This window comes from Euleptes europaea, chromosome 18, assembly GCF_029931775.1.
Source record: "Euleptes europaea isolate rEulEur1 chromosome 18, rEulEur1.hap1, whole genome shotgun sequence".
NCBI classification, from domain to species: domain Eukaryota; kingdom Metazoa; phylum Chordata; class Lepidosauria; order Squamata; family Sphaerodactylidae; genus Euleptes; species Euleptes europaea.
The window spans coordinates 4110592-4130414 of record NC_079329.1 but is presented as its reverse complement, the minus strand read 5'-3'; the positions used below and the strand labels follow the sequence as shown (position 1 = coordinate 4130414).

Genomic DNA, 19823 nt, shown 5'->3' with positions numbered 1-19823 from the left:
CATCTGCCTTCCAGCTGCCAATAAGCACAAAAAAAGTCTATTACGGACAGTATATATTGACTTACCTGACTTACAGGACATCCATATTTTCTACTGAATTTTGTATTATGCTGGATTGATATTCAAATTTTGTATGTGTATCTTATTGTATTTCATTTTGTATATATGCTCACTTTTTGCACTTATTTGCACCTTTATACATTAATATCTTATTTCTAGTAATTTGTGAGTGCTGTTTGGATCCTTGCCAGTACCTGGAGGTTGGCAACCTTAAATGTCTGGGAGGGGTAATGGATGGGTAACCCCACACACACCGGGAAAACCGGGATGGACCGGACGGCTTTAAACAGGAGTTCTGAATCCCCCCCTTGATAATTTATACATTGTCCATTGAGAGCAGGAGACAGTAGGTCAACGTGGATGCCGTTTTTTGGCAGAGTGCAGGCCAAGCGCAGAAAATGAACTCAGGGCATCGATCCGTTTCTCCTCCGGGTTTCTTTCTCCTACGCCTATTGATCCCCGCAGGGCCGTGTCTCTGCTCTGTCACTGTTCATCAGTCCAGGCTGAGTCCCCACCCTGGCTCTCTGACACCCTTTCTCCATCTCTCCATCTGCGCCTCCCTCCCTGGGCCTCTATGTCCGCCCCTCTCTCTCTCTCTCTCCAAAGCCGTCCTCCAATCATTGACAACTTCCCCATCTCCCCCCCCCCACACTCCCCCCCTTGCAGAAACACACCCCCTGCCTAGGTCTACCTGTCTATCATCCAGGCGCATCCCTCCGGCTGTAGTCTCCCCCCTTTCCCCCTCCTCCAGATCTGGGCTGCAGGGAGCCGTGGGCATCGCCCGGGATCCCCTCCAGATTTGGCACCGGTGCTTTGGACCCTGCTGCCTGGCGAGCAGGTGGGTACCGGGGGCGGGCAGGAGGGGCACCCAGATTGCAAACATGTGTGGCCTGACCAGGGCGGGGCATCCCCAGCTTTGGGGAGGGAGGCATTTTTTAAGCGGAGTGGCTGGCAGTTTGGGAGGCAGAGGAACCGGAGAGGGCTGGTAAGGAAGAGGTGCAGACACCCTGTTTGACTCCTTCCTCCTAGGAAGCAGGAGGTGAGCCCAGGGTGCGGGGAGGGGGTACCAAAGGGGTCTAGCATAGGAAAGGGAAGGCGGCGTGGGAGCCAGGGGGGGCTGTCTTGGGTGGGCGGCTGTTCCCCCGGCAGGCTATTGTGTCTTCCTCGAGACTTCTCCGACAGATGTCTTTGTGAGAGACGGTAGGTGCCAAGTTGACAGGGCTGCATGCCAGGAGTGTGCCAGCCGGCGTGGGCACGCAGAGAACATGGCAAAGCATAGGCGCTGCGATCCAAAACCGGTGTGCCGGAGATCGGCAGGGTGGGGTGCGTGTAAGGGAGAGCATTGGCATGAAATTGGCACCTTTGAGTTGGCCTCCCGCAATTTGGCATCCCGGCAAAAGGTCATGCCACAACCCCACAAGGCTTTCAGAGGCACCGGGCTAACATTTTCCTGGACCTCTGGCTGCTGCCGAGCAATGGGACTGTTTTGCAAAGATTTAGCGAGGGTCGTGATCCCAACTGCATCCCCCCCTTCTTATATTGTGTGATAATAGTTCCTTTCCTTTATCCCTTAGAAGCTCCTTGATCCATCGATCTTGAGCAGCGTAAATCTAATGTTTGAGGGATATAAGGACTAAAATAAATCTTGCCACTGATGCCGTAGCCTTGGGATCTCTGTCCCTTAAGTTACAAAAAAAAGGCATTATGTCAGACACAGAGGCATTAGATTTATATGTTAAAAGGTGGGAGAGATAATGTGATCGCAAGGACAGGTCTTGCTGGGTGTTGTATATTAAAAATTCTGCCTTCATAACCATAGAGGGGCTAGCCTTCAGTCTAGCTAAACAAAAGGCTCTAAATTGATAATATTTCAAGTCTCAGAGTCCAGAGGAAGCGACTTTCTCTGAAAGGTTCCAGTTACCAACCGACAGGACATTTCTGGCAAGGTCTATTTTGACAAACCTGGGAAGGGAGGGGTGTCAGATCCGCCACATGGTGGAAACCTTCAGACCACCGAGGTCCGGTGATCATATGGCGCAGACAACCGACATCGGCTGAGTTGTGTCTGCCTATGCGTTTGCCATTGTTTATGCCACATGGTGTGGGAACATGTATTTGGGAGATGGGGGGAAGGTGTGTAGGCTGGCGGCGTATTCTTGTCACTCTGTAGGTCTATTGTGTGCATGAGAAAGAAAGAGAGACAGCAAGAGAACGGGAGACAAAAGGATTTGTGTGCCTCTCATCCAACGACAGTCAGCGTGCGCTGCTTCATGCTGCTAATCTGTGCAACAGATGCGAGAGTGCGTTTTGCACTCTCTCGCGCCATCAGTCAATAATGTTTCTTCTGCCCAGGCCTCGATCCCCATGCCTATATGGGGGAAGGCTGTTGGGATGAGTGCAATTGTGATTTGAAGCATGCACATCGTTGTCTCGCTAGCCAGGGGAAATGGCATGTGTGTGCACGCATCGTGTTACTGGACTGATGCGCAAGCCAGGCTGCATATCTTACCTGTTCTGGGGCATGCAAGTGAAGGAAATAGGCTTTACCATTAAATGTTACATGCTGTGAGTTCTCCAAAGATGGATCTCTCGGCCACTATATAATAAACATACACACACACGTGTGTGTAATATAAAAATAGAGTGAAAAAAATTACCCTTCTACACCCTTTCCCACACATATTTGTGCTAGGAGTACCCGGAGGAACCGACATTCAGTGGTACAGTTAATGAGATCGAGAGTAGACAATACTCACGTTGATGGACCAAGGGTCTGATTCAGTAGAAGGCAGCTTTGTGTGTTCAATGTTATTTAGGGAGGGGCTGTGGCTCAGTGGCAGAGCATCTACTTGGCATGCAGAAGGTCCCAGGTTCAATCCCCGGCATCTGCAGTTAAAGGGACGGGGCAAGGAAGTGATGGGAAAGACCCCTGCCTGAGACCCTGGAGAGCCGCTGCTGGTCTGAGCAGACAAGACTGACTTTGATGGGTCTGATTCAGTATGAGGCAGCTTCATGTGTTCATGTATTCATGAGATTTGGCAGTGAAGCCTGGGGAGGGTAGGGTTTGGGGTGGGGAGGGACCTCAGCAGGGTGTGGTTCCATAGAGTCCAGCCACCAAAGCAGCCATTTCCTCCAGAGGAACTGATCTCCAGGCTATCTCCAGGCCACACAAGAAGGTTGTGTTTAACAGTGTTTCTGCCTTTTTGTGGTGATAGGAAGTCAGAGAAGGAACCCCCCCCCCCCCAATGATTAGACATTAGGAAGAATTTTCTAACAGTTGGAGCTGTTCCTCAGTGGAACAGGCTTCCTCGGGAGGTGGTGGGCTCGCCTTCCTTGGAAGATTTTAAACAGAGGCTAGATGGTCAGCAATGCTGATTCTATGACCTTAAGCACATGATGAGAGGGAGGGCATCTTGGCCATCTTCTGGGCATGTAGTGGGAGTCACTGGGGGTGGAGGTAGTTGTGAATGTCCTGCATTGTGCAGGGGGTTGGACTAGATGACCCTGGCGGTCCCTTCCAACTCTATGATTCGATGATTCTTGTGGGAACACAGCCCTCTTTGCCGACATTCTCACTCTCTTGCCTCCCTCCCCTGTTCCTACAGGGCTTGACCCACCATGACGTTGCCCCCGGCACTAGGGGGCGCTGGACCCCGGCGGGGCAGTATGCCCTTACCCATTAAACACCAGCTGATGAGAGCGTCCGCGGTGGAGGAATTGGACTCTCCCCCCAGCTCACCGGAGGTGAGCACTACGGGGGGAGCCAGCCCTGCGGGGGGCCGCGGCCCTTACAAAATCATGTTACTCGGGGAGACCGGAGTGGGAAAGAGTACGTTGGCAGCCATCTTCGGAGGCATGAAAGGGAGCGCTCCTCATGAAGAAGAGCACTCAGGTGAGTAAAAACAGGGCGACAAAGAAGCGGGAGGGCCAGAATATGTGGTAGGTGGCGCATGGGGTAACTTTTGGGGTTTGCTAGCATAGATGTGGGTGTGGGGAGGAAGCATCACCAGTTGGATTTCTGCCTCTCTGCCTTTTCAGCTTGTTTAATCGTGCTGCATTTCATGGTGCATTTAAGTTGGTGGGACAGAGTTTCAAAGGGTTAAGCCCATTTAGGGTTGGAAAATTTCTAGAGGATTTGGGGGTAGAGCCTGGGGAGGGACCTCAGCAAGGTATAGTGCCATAGAACCCCCCTCCAAAGCAGGCATTTTCTCCAAGGAAACTGATCTCTGTAGTCTGGAGATCAGTTGTCATTATGGGCGATCTCCAGGACCCACCTGGAGGTTGGCAACCGTGCCCATTTTTAGCCTGGCGAGCCCTTCTTTCTTATAAATCCAAGACAAAACAAGAGATGAGAGCAGATCTAGACAGAGAACTACATCTGATCCTTTCCACGTCCAAAATTTGAGCATCACTCCGTCTCCTCCGTAAAGAGAAGGATCTCTCCTTCTCGAATCTTGCCTGGATGGAAAAGCGGTGATGTCTTGCTAGAATATTGGGCTGTCCTGCAGTTCTCCTCAAAATGATTTTCATTTATTGGCTTCATCTCTACCCCAGGCTTCTAAGCAGAAGGATCTCCAGGGTACCTTACGTTGAATAATAAAATGCAATTGAACTATTCAAAACCACTAAAAGCACAGAATTTTAAAAATTCCCCAATCTCCTACCTTCCAACTGTCCCAGAGGCTTTGTCCCTATTTTTGCCTTGCAGGGGTTGCCCTGCAAAAATCTTGTTAGTGCAAATTATCAGCGTTGTCATTCTTCAGGGTTTTGGGTCTCTAGAAGTGCAGTTCACAGGAATGGACGCATTGATGCGCAGCATATGCAAACCAAGACATGTTCATGAACACGAAGGCACCGCCTAGGGCACATACAGCTATTTCATAGCCTTTCGCCGCTCAGATCAATTTTGCCGATAACGGATTGTAGGACAATTTTGTTTTTCTCGTCTGAAGAAATGGTCCTCTTCTGAGCTTGGAAATTTCGGCTATTTCCGAATTAACCAACACAGCCTACAACAGATTTTAAGAAGCAAATTGTGAGGGGGGGGGGGCTTGTGAAATGACACTTTCTATGCAGCTAGGAGTCTTGCACAACCGGTAACAGGTAGCATCTATCACTTCTATCACTTCTGCCCCTCCGATGCATCCACCAGATGCATCCACCAGAAACGATGCCTTTTGAAAAACTCCAGTGTCTTTCTCCTCCCAACACTCTCCGGTTTTCTTTTGTCTGCCCCAGAGGATTCCTACGAACGGAAATTCTACGTAGATGACGAAGAGGTCACTCTGATATTGTATGACATTTGGGACCAGGTAGGCACAATTTGTATCCTTACCTACATCTTGAAAGGTTGGAATGAAAAAGATTCTCAAGAGCAGGGCGAATTGGATCAAAGACGTGATGGATTAAAAATGTTGCCTGTTGCCAGCGTGGTGTAGTGGTTAAGAGCGGTGATTTGGAGCGGTGGACTCTGATCTGGATAACCGGGTTTGATTCCCCACTCCTCCACATGAGCAGAGGCAGAGGCTAATCTGGTGAACTAGATTTGTTTCCCCACTCCTACACACATGAAGCCAGCTGGGTGATCTTGGGCAAGTCACTCTCTCTCAGCCCCACCTACCTCACAGGGTGTCTGTTGTGGGGAGGGGAAGGGAAGGTGATTGTAAGCCAGTTTGAGTCTCCCTTAAGTGGTAGAGAAAGTCAGCATATAAAATCAACTCTTTTTCATCTGCATCTTCCTCTTCTTCTTCATTGGGCAGCTATTTTGGGAGGGTATAGAATCAGCCTGCTAGGGAAGGCAACATGGGATAGCCCGATCTCGTCAGATCTCAGAAGCTAAACAGGGTCAGTACCTGTACGGGAGACCACCAAGGAAGACCCCCGCAGAGGAAGGCAAAGGCAAGCCACCTCTGCTTCCCACTTGCCTGGAAAGCCCCTCGCTGGGGTTGCCATAAGTCGGTTGCAACTTGATGGCACTTATGTACATTTGGAGAACAGGTCCATCGGTTGCAACCCACATTGCATTGAGGGGGCACGACATGTGAACAAAGGTAAAGAAAGTTTAGTAGGCGACTCAAGCATGGGGTGTGCCCCCCAGCCAGGACCAGGGGCCAAAGGCCATTGCTGAAAAAGTCTTCTCAGAGCACTGGCTTGGCATGAAGAAGGTCCCAGGTTCAATCCCCAGCACCTCCAGTTAAACAGATCAGTAGGTGATGTGAAAGATCTCCACCTGAGACCTTGGAGAGCTGCTGCTGGTCTGAGTAGACAATATTGACCTCGATAGGCCAGCTAGATTCGAGTGCTCTGGACAGCAATAAGATTTTCAGGGTATAAGCTTTCAAGAGTCACTCACTGCATCAGATACCTCTGAGAGAGCTTTGACTCCTGAAAGCTCCTACCCGGAAAATCTGGTTGCTGTCTAAGGTGTTGCTGGACTCAAATCTAGATGTTCTGCACGGCTAACATCTGAAACTATCTTGGTGGACCTGTGGTCCGATTCAGCATAAGGCAGCTTCGAGCATGGAATGTTCATCTAGCTAATATGTGAAAACAGCCTATATAACCCAGACTCCCGACATCTTGCCAGAGCTTGGAAGCTATGCCGCTGTGGCCATGGTTAGAATTTGGATGGGGGACCACCAAGGAAGACCAGAATTGCTATGCAGGGGGAGGCAATGGCAAACCACCTCTGCTCATCTCTTTTCTGGAAAACCCCAGAATGGGGTTGCCTTCAGTTGGTTGTGACTTGATGGCACTTTGCCTATAGTGCCTGAAAGGCCATGCCAGAATAAAACTTTTGCTGCAAACCCAAAGCTCAATCCAAAAAGGCAGCATGGAGACTCAAATACACAAAAATAAACTATATTATACATACATTTGTGCATTGAGCCCTCTTTTGGACTTTATTGCTTGGTAGCGCACTGAGCTCATCTAACTTCATTGGTGGTGTTTTATGTAATATGTTTAGTATTTGTAGAGTATTGTAGTTTATAGTGTGTGTGTGTGTGTGTGTGTGTGTGTGTGTTAAGTGCCGTCAAGTCGCTTCCGACTCATGGCGACCCTATGAATCAAAGTCCTTCAAGATGTCTTATCTTTGACAGCCTTGCTCAGATCTTGCAAATTGAGGGCCGGAGCTTCCTTTATTGAGTCAATCCATCTCTTGTTGGATCTTCCTCTTTTCCAGCTGCCCTCAACTTTTCCTAGCACGACTGTCTTTTCCAGTGACTCTTGTCTTCTCATAATGTGACCAAAATACGATAGCCTCAGTTTAGTCATTTTAGCTTCTAGGGTCAGTTCAAGCTTGATTTGATCTATAACCCACTGATTTGTTTTTTTGGCAGTCCGCGGGATCCGTAACACTCTCCTCCAACACCACATTTCAAAGGAGTCTACTTTCTTCTTTCTATAGTATAAAATTGTTTAATGGCAATATATAGATGGTTGAACTGTATTCTTATATCGTTTATTTTTTTGTATTTGAGCCTCCGGGCTGCCTTTTTGGATCAAGAATAAAACTTTTGCCAGATTCCTGCTTATTTTCGTGACAGGTTTGGTATTCTTTATCTGTGTACATGGACTGTATACAAATTATTTTTTAAAATATATGTGAAACTCAATAGCCAGATGGAGGAGTCTGCTGCTATTTACTTTGAAGAGGGAGAAAGTGTAGATGTATAGAGAATGTGGCCCAACATTTCACAATATTCCTGAGTTGTGTGTGTGGAGGGGGATGACATGTAAATTTATGCAAATTTACATCAGCTTATACAATTGCTTAGGATTCACGGAGGTGGCGTGCCGAAGGCATGCATGAATGTGCAAGGAGACGTGGAAAGTGGCAGCGTTTTCAGGAGGCGTGAGCATGGCAGGCAGAGAGCGAGAGACAAATGTGTGGTGTGCCGTCAACTGTCAGGAAACCTGCAAAGAGGGTGGGGGGGCAAATCTGGAGAGCCCCCCCTCCAGTTCAGGTTTCTGCAGCTGAGTTTTTGATTAGGCGAATTAACAGTTTCTCAGACAACCCTCTATCAAATGTAAAACAATAAACCAGAGGCTTTTGAGGAATCACTGTAGTCTGGGAGAATTTGGAAGTCTCTCTCTCCCTCCCCCACCCCGACTCAAAATTTTCAAAATTGTAGTTTTTCACATGTTTAGGGGAGGCCCCTAAGGAGGTCAAGCCCTCATCCCCACCACCAAATCTTGGTTGCAGGTGATCAAAATCACACAAGGTTGGAAGAGACCACAAGGGCCATCCAGTTCAACCCCCAATATGGTGAAAAGTGCTGTCAGCGTGGTGTAGTGGTTAAGAGCGGTGGTTTGGAGCCGTGGACTCTGATCTGGAGAACCCGGTTCGATTCCCCACTCCTCCACTTGAGCGATGGAGGCTCATCTGGTGAACTGGATTTGTTTCCCCGCTCCTCCACACGAAGCCAGCTGGGTGACCTTGGGCTAGTCACAGCTCTGTTAGAACTCTCTCAGTCCCACCTACCTCACAGGGTGTCTGCTGTGGAGAGGGGAAGGGAAGGTGATTGTAAGCTGGTTTGAGTCTCCCTTAAGTGGTAGAAAAAGTCGGCATATAAAAGCCAACTCTTCTTCTAAACACAAAAGAATGGGGGTGGGTATCAGAACAACTGTAATCATCTATATTCAAATGTAGGAGACATAATCCAGTAAAACGTACATGATTAATTAACCAAAAAAAATTATTCACTGCATGACATTGCGAACGGCTCCTATAAATAAGAATGAAATGTGGCCGTGGGCGGCACAAATGCAAAATGACAAACAGACAGACACCCCCACCTTATCTGACATCTTTCTGCAGGGAGATCCAGGAGGATGGATGCAGGAATCCTGCCTGAAGACAGGAGATGCTTTCCTGGTGGTTTTTTCTGTGACCGATCGCCGCAGCTTTACCCGGGTTCCCCCGACTCTCCTGCGGCTTCGGGCGGAGTGCCCCCGAACCGATCCCCCCATTATCCTGGTGGGGAACAAGAGCGACTTGGCACGGTCCCGGGAGGTCTCCCGGGAGGGTAAGGTCCTTTTTTTTTCTTGGAAATGGTGCTACCTGAATACATGTCGCTCCTACCCATATAACCTGGAGAGAAGACGACTGAGAGGTGATACGATAACCATCTTCAAGTACTTGAAGGGCTGTGATACAGAGGATGGTGCCGAATTGTTTTCTGTTGCCCCAGAAGGTCAGACCAGAACCAGCAGGTTGAAGTTAAATCAAAAGAGCTTCCGGCTGAACATTAGGAAGAACTTCCTGACAGTTAGAGCAGTTCCTCAGTGGAACAGGCTTCCTCGGGAGGTGGTAGGCTCTCCTTCCCTAGAGGTTTTTAAGCAGAGGCTAGATGGACATCTGTCAGCAGTGCTGATTCTATGACCTTAGGCAGATCATGAGTGGGAGGGCAGGAAGGTTTGCATCAGTGTTTGGCTCTCGTGGCCTTTTCTTACATGCTCTGGGTAGTGCTGATTGCCACTTTGGGGTCAGGAAGCAATTTTCCTTCAGGCCTCATTGGCCAGGGATTCTGGAGGGGTTTTTTGCCGTCTTCTGGGCATGGAGTAGGGATCACTGGGGATGTCAGGGAGAAGTAGTTGTGAATTTCCTGCATTGTGCAGGGGGTTGGACTAGATGACCCTGCTGGACCCCTCCGCTCTATGATTCTACCCAGAGAGCCTGATACTGCTTCACAGTTTTACAAGTCAGGGTTAATGGCACTTTGGGGGTGGGATTTCTGCCCCATGGGGGAAGAGTCAGGAAAAAAGGATCTGGGATCCATTACTCAATCATTTCGCTCTCTTTTCGCCCCGGGATGCAGAGGGCCGGAGCCTGGCCGTCATGATGAACTGCAAGCACATCGAGACGTCGGCCGCCTTACACCACAACACCCAAGAGCTTTTCGAAGGGGTCGTGCGCCAGATCCGACTGCGCCGCCACCGGCGCGAGGGAGACGGTTTCAGTGGGGAGGGCGCCGGGGGCCGCCGCGAGAGCCTCACCAAGAAGGCCAAGCGCTTCCTCTCCAGCCTCGTGCCACGAAACGGACGCTTCTTCAAGCAGAGGTCGAAATCCTGCAATGACCTTTCCGTGCTATGAGGCTCGTTTCTCTCTCGATGCCCAAGGAATGACCCTGCGGCGCACACTCTGGCCCCCTCTCGCACTGAGCGCAGGACAACGGCCATATTGACCCGAGGAAGGGACTGATCTCCAGACTCCTCGAATGTTCCTTGGCTTGTCTGGTCAGCTTCAGTGCGTCCCCAAACAAGCTTCACACACGTCGTCCTCCCTCCGACTTTTAAGAAGAGAGCCTTTAAAAACGCCACTCTTGCAGAAACCTTTAAGATACCCGTCAAAGGTTTTATGCAAGTTAGAGATAACTGCTTGCTCTCCAGATTCTTGTGCCTCTATCTTGAGATAGCTTTCCTGGCACTGTTGTAAGAAATTTATTTTACCTTTTTTTTTTTTGTCTGCCATAACTTTGAGCTTCACCTTTATGAATGTCTGAAAGGTGTCAGATCGGCACTGGAAAACGTTTCTGTCGCCAGCCTCAGGACTTCTTCATTCTCGGTTTGTGTGTCTTGTGTCTGTCGCCTTCCCGTGCTTTCGAACTTTTAAAGACGGTAGAGGGGAGTGCGAGTCCCTTGTGTTTGTGAACGCGGACATGTTTTTTGTAGGCTGAGACCTTTGTGCAAAGCCTGAGCCGTGGAGCTTCTTTGGTGTCACTTAAAAGGTATTTTGAGAGGTACACCTTTGCCCTTGGCGCTTGCACACACCACCTTCAGGAGGATTTACAAGCTGCAGGCTTCTGCTCGAAGATACTGCCTTCGTTTTTCAGAGACCCTGACGATGGAATGTTTCTCTGCAGGGAAAATTTCTCTGCAGGGAATGTTTCTCTGCTTTTGTGCGAGTTTAAATATTTGCCCACACTTTAAGAAGCTGTAAAAGACATCAGCTGGGGTGTTGGTGGTGGGGAGTTAAGGTTTCACAATTTGTGTTCCTCCCCTTTAAAGGACGCTTAAAGGCATCCCCTAGCGAGCGCAAACTCAAGCGAGGGACTGCGGCCTTGGAAAACGTTCTGTTCCATTTGCTTGTTTATGCTTCACAACAGTGCTCATCTTTTAACCGACTCCCTTACAAAGACTTCAGCAGAGGAATTTGCCATTTTTTTAATACGCTAAATTTGTGCACTGCTCCTTTAAGAGACGTCTCTTAAAGGCATAAGCCAGAGAATCATCCGTGTCTTACATTTTAGATTGTGAATGGATTCTTATTTAACCTGCATTTATGGCACATTATTTTTACAAAGCTTCTGAAGCCATTCAGCAAGCAATCTTTTTAAAATACATGTACAACCCCATTGGGAACATTTCCCCTTGCCAATAATTTATAACTTCCCCTTTAGGATTCCTGTTAAAGGTACAAACCTCAAGGAATTTCAGACAGGAGGGCTTTAAAAAAATGTACTGGGATCCTTCCATTTTCTGGGGTAAAGGCGTTGATGGACAATGAACCACAACCTTAAATGATTAGCCAACTTTGAGCCAAATCTTTCAAGAAGTTTATAAAAAGGTAGAATGATTCTCCAATTTCAAAACAGGCAGAATTTTGAGAACGTAGCTTTCAGTACCCCCAAATACTGAGGTTGATGTTTGTATGTTTAGTTTCAATTAAAGCCATTTTTTACCATGCCAGCTTTGCTGGGCATCTGCTATGCTGAGAGCTATTCAAGAATATAAAACTGTTCCAGGATCTGAGCAAAGTGTGCCAGGAATTTTGAAAGTGTGGTATAGGGGAAGATCGGGTGGCAGAGGTGGGAATCCAACAGAGACGGCTGAAGCTAGGATGGATGGATTTGGGGGCTACAGAGTTTTGGTTACTACTCCAGAAGAGACTAGGTTTGGGAAATTTCTGAAGATTTGGGAGTGGAGACCAGGAAGGGTTGGATTTGGGGAAGGGATGGATCTTAGTAGGGTATATTTATTTATTTACTTCAGCCAGCATGGTGTGGTGGTTTGGAGCGGTGGACTCTAATGTGGAGAACCGGGTTTGATTCCCCACTTCTCCACATGAGCGGTGGACGCTAATCTGGTGAACCAGGTTGATTTCCCCACTCCTATACATGAAACCAGCTGGGTGACCTTGGGGAAGTCACAGCTCTCTCAGCCCCACCTACCTCACAGGGTGTCTGTTGTGGGGAGGGGAAGGGAAGGTAATTGTAAGCCAGTTTGATTCTTCCTTAAGTGGTAGAGAAAGTCTGCACTGATACCCCACCTGTCTTCCCAATGGGGACCAAAAAAGCTTTCTTCTCTCCTCCATTTTATCATCACAATAACCCTGTAAGGTAGGCAAGGCTGAGGCCCAAGGTGTGACTGGCCCAAGGTCACCCAGCGAGCTTCCATGGCACAAGTGGGGATTCGGACCTGGGTTTCCCAGTGACTAGTCCAACACTCTTAACCCCCACACCACACTGGCCCTCAATATAATGCCATAGAATCGGCCCTCCGAGGCCGCCGTTTTCTCCAGGGGAATTGAGCTCTGCAGGCTGGAGATCAGCTGTAATTCCAGTAGCGGTGCAGGTAGGGTTGCCAGGTCCCTCTTCGCCATTGGCGGGAGGTTTTTGGGGTGGAGCCTGAGGAGGGTGAGGTTTGGGGAGGGACTTCACTGCCATAGAGTCCAATTGCCAAAGCAGCCATTTTCTCCAGGGGAACTGAACTCTATGGGCTGGAGATCAGTTGTAGTAGCAGATCTCCAGCTAGTACCTGGAGGTTGGCAACCCAATATCTAGGCCCCGCCTGGAGGTTGGCAGCCCTATAGGAGAAGCTGGCCATCATGAGACAGGAAGGCCTTCTGCAGCCGCTCAGAGGCACTTTCTCCTTTTTTTATCTGTGCCATGGCTTGAAGCCTGCCCGTGAGGGTTGCGTCTTGGTTCTTTGGGCTGCCTGGGGGCAAGGAGGAAATTTAACACATGAAGCTGCTTCATACTGAATCAGACCCTTGGTCCATCCAAGTCAGTATTGTCTACTCAGACCGGCAGCAGCTCTCCGGGGTCTCAGGCAGGGATCTTTCACATCACCTACCTGCCTAGTCCCTTTAGCTGGAGATGCCGGGGATTGAACCTGGGACCTTCTGCATGCCAAGCAGGCGCTCTGCCGCTGAGCCACGGCCCCTCAGTTAAAGGCTGAGCGGCCACAAAGAAATCCCAGAAGGGGAGGAAAGGCAACAGGGCGCACGAGCGAGAAGGGGGAAAAGAGCTGCTTAAGATGCAAGCAGTGCCTCCCCTTGTCACTGGTGGAGACAGGCTGACGGCTGAAGCTGTCAATGCATGCCAGGGGGGCCTCCCACGCCTGCTCTGAGCACTGCACCTGCGAGAAAGAATACCATTCCTTCCCCCTCCACACACACCACTCTCTACCACCTTTCCTTCCCCGCTTGCGCCACTGTCACCTTTAAAATCAACCCAGCCTCTGAAACACCCCCCCTTCCTCCAGCTGGGAAACGACCACAGCAACACCATTTACCAGGACCATTTGCTAACCAGAGCAATGCAAAAGAGACCGCCAGCAATAAATGAAAGCAATCCATACAAGGAGGTGACCTGGCAAGTATTTGCATGGAAGACCCACAAGGAGTACCAGGGGCGTGATGTGGAGGCAGGTTATGACAAATGAGAGGGAGGGACCGTGGCTCAGTGGTAGAGCATCTGCCTGGCACGGAGAAGGTCCCAGGTTCAATCCCTGGCATCTCCAGTTAAAGGGACTGGGCAAGTAGGTGATGTGAAAGGGTCTGAGACCCTGGGGAGCCGCTGCTGGTCTGAGTAGACAATACTGACTTTGATGGACCGAGGGTCTGATTCAGTAGTTCATGTGTTCATGTGTTTAGAATGCGGGGACATCTGCTGAAGATGGAGGGGGAGAGATTCAAAACAGATAAAAGGGTTTCTTCACACAACACATTGTCAACTTGTGGAACTCCCTGCCCTAGGATGTGGTGACTTGGCAGGCTTTAAGAGGGGAGTGGACATGTTCATGGAGGAGAGGGCTATCCATGGCTTCTAGTCAAAATGGATACTAGTCATGATGCATACCTATCCTCTCCAGGATCAGAGGAGCAGGCCTATCATATTAGGTGCTTTGGAACACAGGCAGGACGGTGCTGCTGCCGTCGTCTTGTTTGGGGGCTTCCTAGAGGCACCCGGTTGGGCCACTTTGTGAACAGACTGCTGGACCTGATGGGCCTTGGTCTGATCCAGCAGGGCTTTTCTTATATACACTTTTATTTACCTCCGAACGTCTCTTGCCTTGAAAACCCCACCAGGGGTCACCATGAGTCAGTTATGACTTGACAGCCAAAACAACCAATATCTGCCTCAGTTCTCCACCTGCAAAATGGGAACAGTAAGAGGATGCCCACAGCATGTGTTTCTCACCCTGGTTGTTAGCTTCCTGTGCCGGAGGAGAGATCCAACCTCTATTTTCCGTTACAGCAATTCAAACCTCTACCCCCCCCCCCCCCCCAGCTTCAGAACTTTTAACCTATTGCTCCTAATTTGGTCCGCTGGCTTAAAAAGGTAAAGGTAGTCCCCTGTGCAAGCACCGGGTCATTCATGACCCATGGGGTGACGTCACATCCCGACGTTTCCTAGGCAAACTTTGTTTACGGGGTGGTTTGCCAGTGCCTTCCCCAGTCATTTTCCCGTTACCCCCAGCAAGCTGGGTACTCATTTTACCGATTTCGGAAGGATGGAAGGCTGAGTCAACCTTGAGCCGGCTACCTCAACCTGACTTCTGCCGGGATCGAACTCAGGTTGTGAGCAGAGCTTTTGACTGCAGTACTGCAGCTTACCACTCTGCGCACGGGCTGGCTTACCCCTGGCTTAAGAAAGCAACCATAATTTTGCACTCTTTGCAACCACCTTTTGCGCCTTTAATGCCTTCAGTGCTTTATCACACATACATGCTTTTAAAATACTAATTCATAACTGCCACTATAAAGCCAGAAGTTATTCCAGATCAGTGGTTTTCAATATTCTGCCTTCATCTTACTATTCCCACATTCTTCCCTATCAAGGAAACTTTGAATAATCACTGCAAACCCCCGAAGCATTGCAGAGAACCCGCAGAATGTTCTAGAATGTAGCTAGATGCATCCCAGTCCATATCTGTAGTATTTTGCTGCAGTGCTAATGGGTAGAACAGGGTTCTCTAACTGCATCTTGCAAGAGAAGATTCATTGGGGTAGACTAAGCAGCCTTCTTTTTACAGATCGACCCAACCAAAGGCTATGAAGAACTCCCTAGTTTCCCCTGACCGTTTTAAAACCACTGCATGCTAAAGCATCCAGAATAAAAGGGTACAATACTGAATTGAATACCGCCTCCCAGGCCTCAGACAACCTGCTCCCCCCACCCCTAAACTATCACCGTGGGATTCACCATTAAGATTTTTTTTTTTAAGGTACAATTTCCTCCTGTTTGAATATGGTGAAAAATAGGGATTGAGAGCCGCATGCATGCTATACAAAACATGCGCGGGGGGGGGGGTAATTTAGTGGTGGTTGCTGACTCCAGCATCACCCATGGGGAGGGAGAAGAACATTGCCAGGCTGGGGCAAGAAATGAAATGGTTTAATCTGCACCTGGTTTCTTACAGCTCAGTGGTCCCCCCCTCCCCCCTTCCTTCCTTTGCCAGCAAAGGGTTTTGCAGGCTTGAGGAAACAATGAGGCACTGAATGTCTTTCCTCCATACCTCCCCCCAAATAGCTGAAGCATCCAGAAATTGGATGAGCTAGGAAAGGGGGGGGTGAGCTAAGCCACTCTCTGCTCCATGGAAACACCCTAGTGGGCCACAGCTGGGAAGTTGCTATGGAAACCAAATGTTTCCCCCCATTACCATAGCAATCAAGTACCGCTTACTGGGGCAAGTGGGAAGCTCGGCTCCCACCGTACCCTTTTGTGGCAGATGCTGAGAAAGGGATGGGGATGCAAAAAGGCCCTTCCAGCTATGCTGCGGAGAAAGGCAGCAGAGGTGGTAGGGAAAGGAATCCGACAGGCCAGAGAGGCCAATAAGGAGGGGAACTTAAGGTGTATTTATAGATGGGGGGGTGTCACCTGCAAGCTCCTTAGGGAGACCCCGCAGGCACGGAGCTGGGTGACTCAAGGGAAAGCCGGCTCTCTGGAACTGCATTTGATGACAGAATACAGAGCCGATATGTGGAGCCATCTGCTTTCAGTCCAGATCTGCACCCGGCTCCCAGGGTGGGCAGGCGAGAAGGCCTGTGGCAGAAAGAGCGCGGAGGAGGTGAACAGAACAGCAGGGGGGAGGCGAGCAGGAAGATCGCTCCAGCCTGGAAAAAGAAAATTTGTCACACTGCCTCCCGTCGCCAGAAGGAAATCACACACTTTGCCCTCCCCCCCCCCCCGTTTCCAACAGCAGCTACACTCCCCCTCCCGTGACTTTCGTGGCATAAGATGCGCCGTTACTGCAGCCGCTCGCAAAATCTGGACTGCTGGAAATGGGACACTGGTCTCTTTGAAATAAAATTCTCTCTGGTGTTGCAAGCATTTAAGAGTATAGGTGTGTGTGTGCACACACATGCACTCACCCGAACAGCCAGGGGGGCTGCATCGATCTACAGGCAGCAAAGGACCTGGTCCCCACCCCTGGCTGTTTCTCATTTCTCTAAATGCATGGAGGATGGGGAGAAGAGGCAAAAACATAACTAAGGGATGCAGAGGATTAGGGGACTGGAGCAACTGCCCTATGAGGAGCAGCTTAGGGCTGTTTAGCTTGGAAAGAAGGTGGCTAAGGGGAATCACAATAGAGGTCTATAAAATTATGCATGGCTTGGAGTGGACAGGGAGAAGCTTCTCTCCCTCTCTCTTAATACTAAAACACAGCGTCATCTGCTGAAGCTGGAGGGGGAGAGATTCAAAACTGATAAAAGGAAGTATTTCTTCACACAACGCATAGTTAAATGGTGGAACTCCCTGCCCCAGGAAGTGGTGATGGCTGCCAACCTGGACGGCTTTAAGAGGGGAGTGGACATGTTCATGGAGGAGAGGGCTATCCATGGCTACTAGTTAAAATGGATGCTAGTCATGATGCATACCTATTATCTCCAGGATCAGAGGAGCATGCCGAATATATTAAGTACTGTGGAACACAGGCAGGATGGTGCTGCTGCAGTTGTCTTCTTTGGGTTCTTCCTAGAGGCACCTGTGTGAACAGACGGCTGGCCTTGGTGGATCTTGGTCTGATCCAGCAGGGCTTTTCTTATGTTCTTAGAGAATTCTGAGACAAGAAGCTCATTTTCCCTGTGCCAGCATTCTCAGGGCTGGACATCACAAAATTCCAGAGGCCGGAGTCCACCGCCCACTCTCCTGTACCCTGGGGGGGGGGGGAAGTCAAGCAGGCGGAATAGGCCAAACGCCTTCTGGCTGTTTTCCACCATGGAGGTTGCCTAGGCTTAAGCTACTCCTTTCAGGCACTAGAACAGTAAAGGGAAGGGAACACAGCAGGCCGCTCAACGATCAATGGGCTGAATTTGGCCTATGGAGAAAACGCCGTCTAACCACAGAGGGCTTGCAACGTTTCTGCCAGACTCAAAAGGTGCTCAAACAAGAACATAAGAAAAGCCCTGCTGGATCAAACCAAGGTCCATCAAGTCCAGCTGTCTGTTCACACAGTTGCCAACCAGGGGCCTCTAGGAAGCCCACAAACAAGACAACTGCAGCAGCAGCCTGCCTGTGTTCCACAGCACCTAATAGGAATCCTGGAAAGAATAGGTATGCATCATGACTAGTATCTTTTTACTAGTAGCCATGAATACCTCTCCTCCACAAATATGTCCACTCCCTTCTTCAAGCCCTCCAAGTTGGCAGCCATTAGCACATCCTGGGACAGGGAGTTCCACAATTTAACAATGGCTGTTACCGCACTAGGTATTCCCAGCGACGTATTAAGTTTGGAAATGTTATAAAAAAATACTGTTCGCACTTTGTTTGGCCCCTTTAGCTGCGAAGACGTCTTCCAACCATTTTTTATCCGTGGCATCCAAAAACCCTTTTAAAGCGATGTTTTTTTTATAACATTTCCAAACTCTTGATACATCGCTGGGAATACCTACTGCGGTAACAGCCTGTGTGGTGTGAAGTACTTCATCAGTTTTGAATCTCTCACCCTCCAGCTTCAGCAATGACCCCGCATTCCAGTATTATGAGGGAGAAAAGCTCCCCGACCACTCCCTCCATACCATGCATGATTTTATAGAACACTATCATGACTCCCCTTAACCGCCTTCTTTCCAAGCTAAACAGCCCTAAGTGTTTCTTTCCCCCCAGGCCAGTGCCACCAACCCTAATGTAACACAAGAAAGATGTTTAATCAAAAGTTTCTATGAGTCTCAAGTACCCACTTGGAAAAGAGGATAGGGCTATTCAAGGCTTCTAGCAAAAATGGGAACTAGTCAGGATGCATACCTATTCTCTCCAGGATCAGAGGAGCAGGCCTGTTATATTAGGTGCTGTGGAACACAGGCAGGACAATGCTGCGGCAGACACCTGGTTGGCCTCTGTGTGAACAGACTGCTGGACTTGATGGGCCTGGGTATGACCCAGCAGGGTTTTTCTTACGTTCTTAAGCTGCCCTTCCATCCTTCCCCTCATAAATCAACAGGGTGTGTGTGTGGGGGTGGGTGGGGAGAGTAACTCTCCCAGATCTCTGCACTCATGATTCTTGACGGGAATCCAACAGAAAATGCAGTGACACTCCGCCGTGTCTCTCTGAGCCATTCAAGACTCACCTCCTCCTACTGAGGCGAACCACAGAGCAGTGAATTATGCCCCAGCAAAAAGGGCGGACCATTCTTACAAGTGCCAAAAGCAATTTTTTTGAGGTGTAAGACTACAGCTGCCTCCATATTCAATGCAGAAAATGAAGAGGATGCCTTCATCAGCCATTTTGGAAAGACTAATCTTGAGTGGGTCTCAAATGAAAGCCCACCTCAGTTGTACCCCTCAAGCTACGCATTCATGCTCACTCCACCTTTCATTCCATGGGGAAGCAAACCACCCACCCGACCCGGGGCCACCCATCTACCGCAACCCTTTAGCAGCACAGCTGCTGAAAAACGAGACGCGTATGTGACTACTTTTGGTGACTTTTATTATTCATTTATAAGCAAAAAAAAAAAAAAAGTTGAGACAGATAAAAAGAAAGAAAACCAAAATACACCTTAGAAGGTTGGGGGGGGGGATGAGGAAAGAGGTGGTCTTGGGGACTTTGAGGGGAGGGGGAAAAGGTGCAGCAGGAAGAAACGGGAACACCAAGAAGAGGGTACAGACCCAAGAAAAAGAGGGAGGGGCAAGGAAAGGGAGGAATGAGAACATCCCCACACTGAATGTGCCCAGTACAGATTCATCGGGGATAACAAAACATGGCCTGCGAAGGGAGGGGTATCCCCTCTGAACCCCGCCCTCCACCCAATCGCTGGCTCTTGCCCCTCCCCATTCCTTTCCCTCTTATGTACACTCCCCCCCACCTTTGCAAACGAGACATTTCCAAAAGGCATCTGGGCAGATACCCACAACACACCATCAGAAAGTGAGGAGAGGATGGGGGGGGGGGGAGAGAAGAGAAACAGCAAATTATATCCCAACACCACAGCCCCACCGAGCTAAGCCAGGAGGCAGAAATATGCTGCAATCCCATTTTGGGGGGGGGGGAGAATGGATCCCCCGGCCCCTTTGAGGGGTCTAGGTTGAGGG

General features: G+C 49.4%; 1 protein-coding gene across 1 annotated transcript; it reads left to right on the top strand.

Moving 5' to 3' along the window:
• The first annotated feature begins 798 nt into the window (after positions 1 to 798).
• On the top strand, positions 799 to 10166 carry REM2 (RRAD and GEM like GTPase 2). Its single transcript, XM_056863666.1, has 5 exons — positions 799 to 868; positions 3666 to 3952; positions 5299 to 5372; positions 8882 to 9089; positions 9882 to 10166. Exons 2-5 carry the CDS (start codon positions 3679 to 3681, stop codon positions 10154 to 10156), a joined length of 831 nt encoding a protein of 276 aa, XP_056719644.1. The 5' UTR covers positions 799 to 868; positions 3666 to 3678; the 3' UTR covers positions 10157 to 10166.
• The last annotated feature ends 9657 nt before the right edge of the window (positions 10167 to 19823 follow it).

Bases quoted from the DNA above. Each gene is read 5' to 3' on its own strand.
- REM2 (XM_056863666.1), top strand. From the start codon at position 3,679: ATGACGTTGCCCCCGGCACTAGGGGGCGCTGGACCCCGGCGGGGCAGT. The intron at 3,953-5,298 runs GTGAGTAAAAAC...TGTCTGCCCCAG, and splicing joins TCATGAAGAAGAGCACTCAG to AGGATTCCTACGAACGGAAA. The intron at 5,373-8,881 runs GTAGGCACAATT...ATCTTTCTGCAG, and splicing joins TGTATGACATTTGGGACCAG to GGAGATCCAGGAGGATGGAT.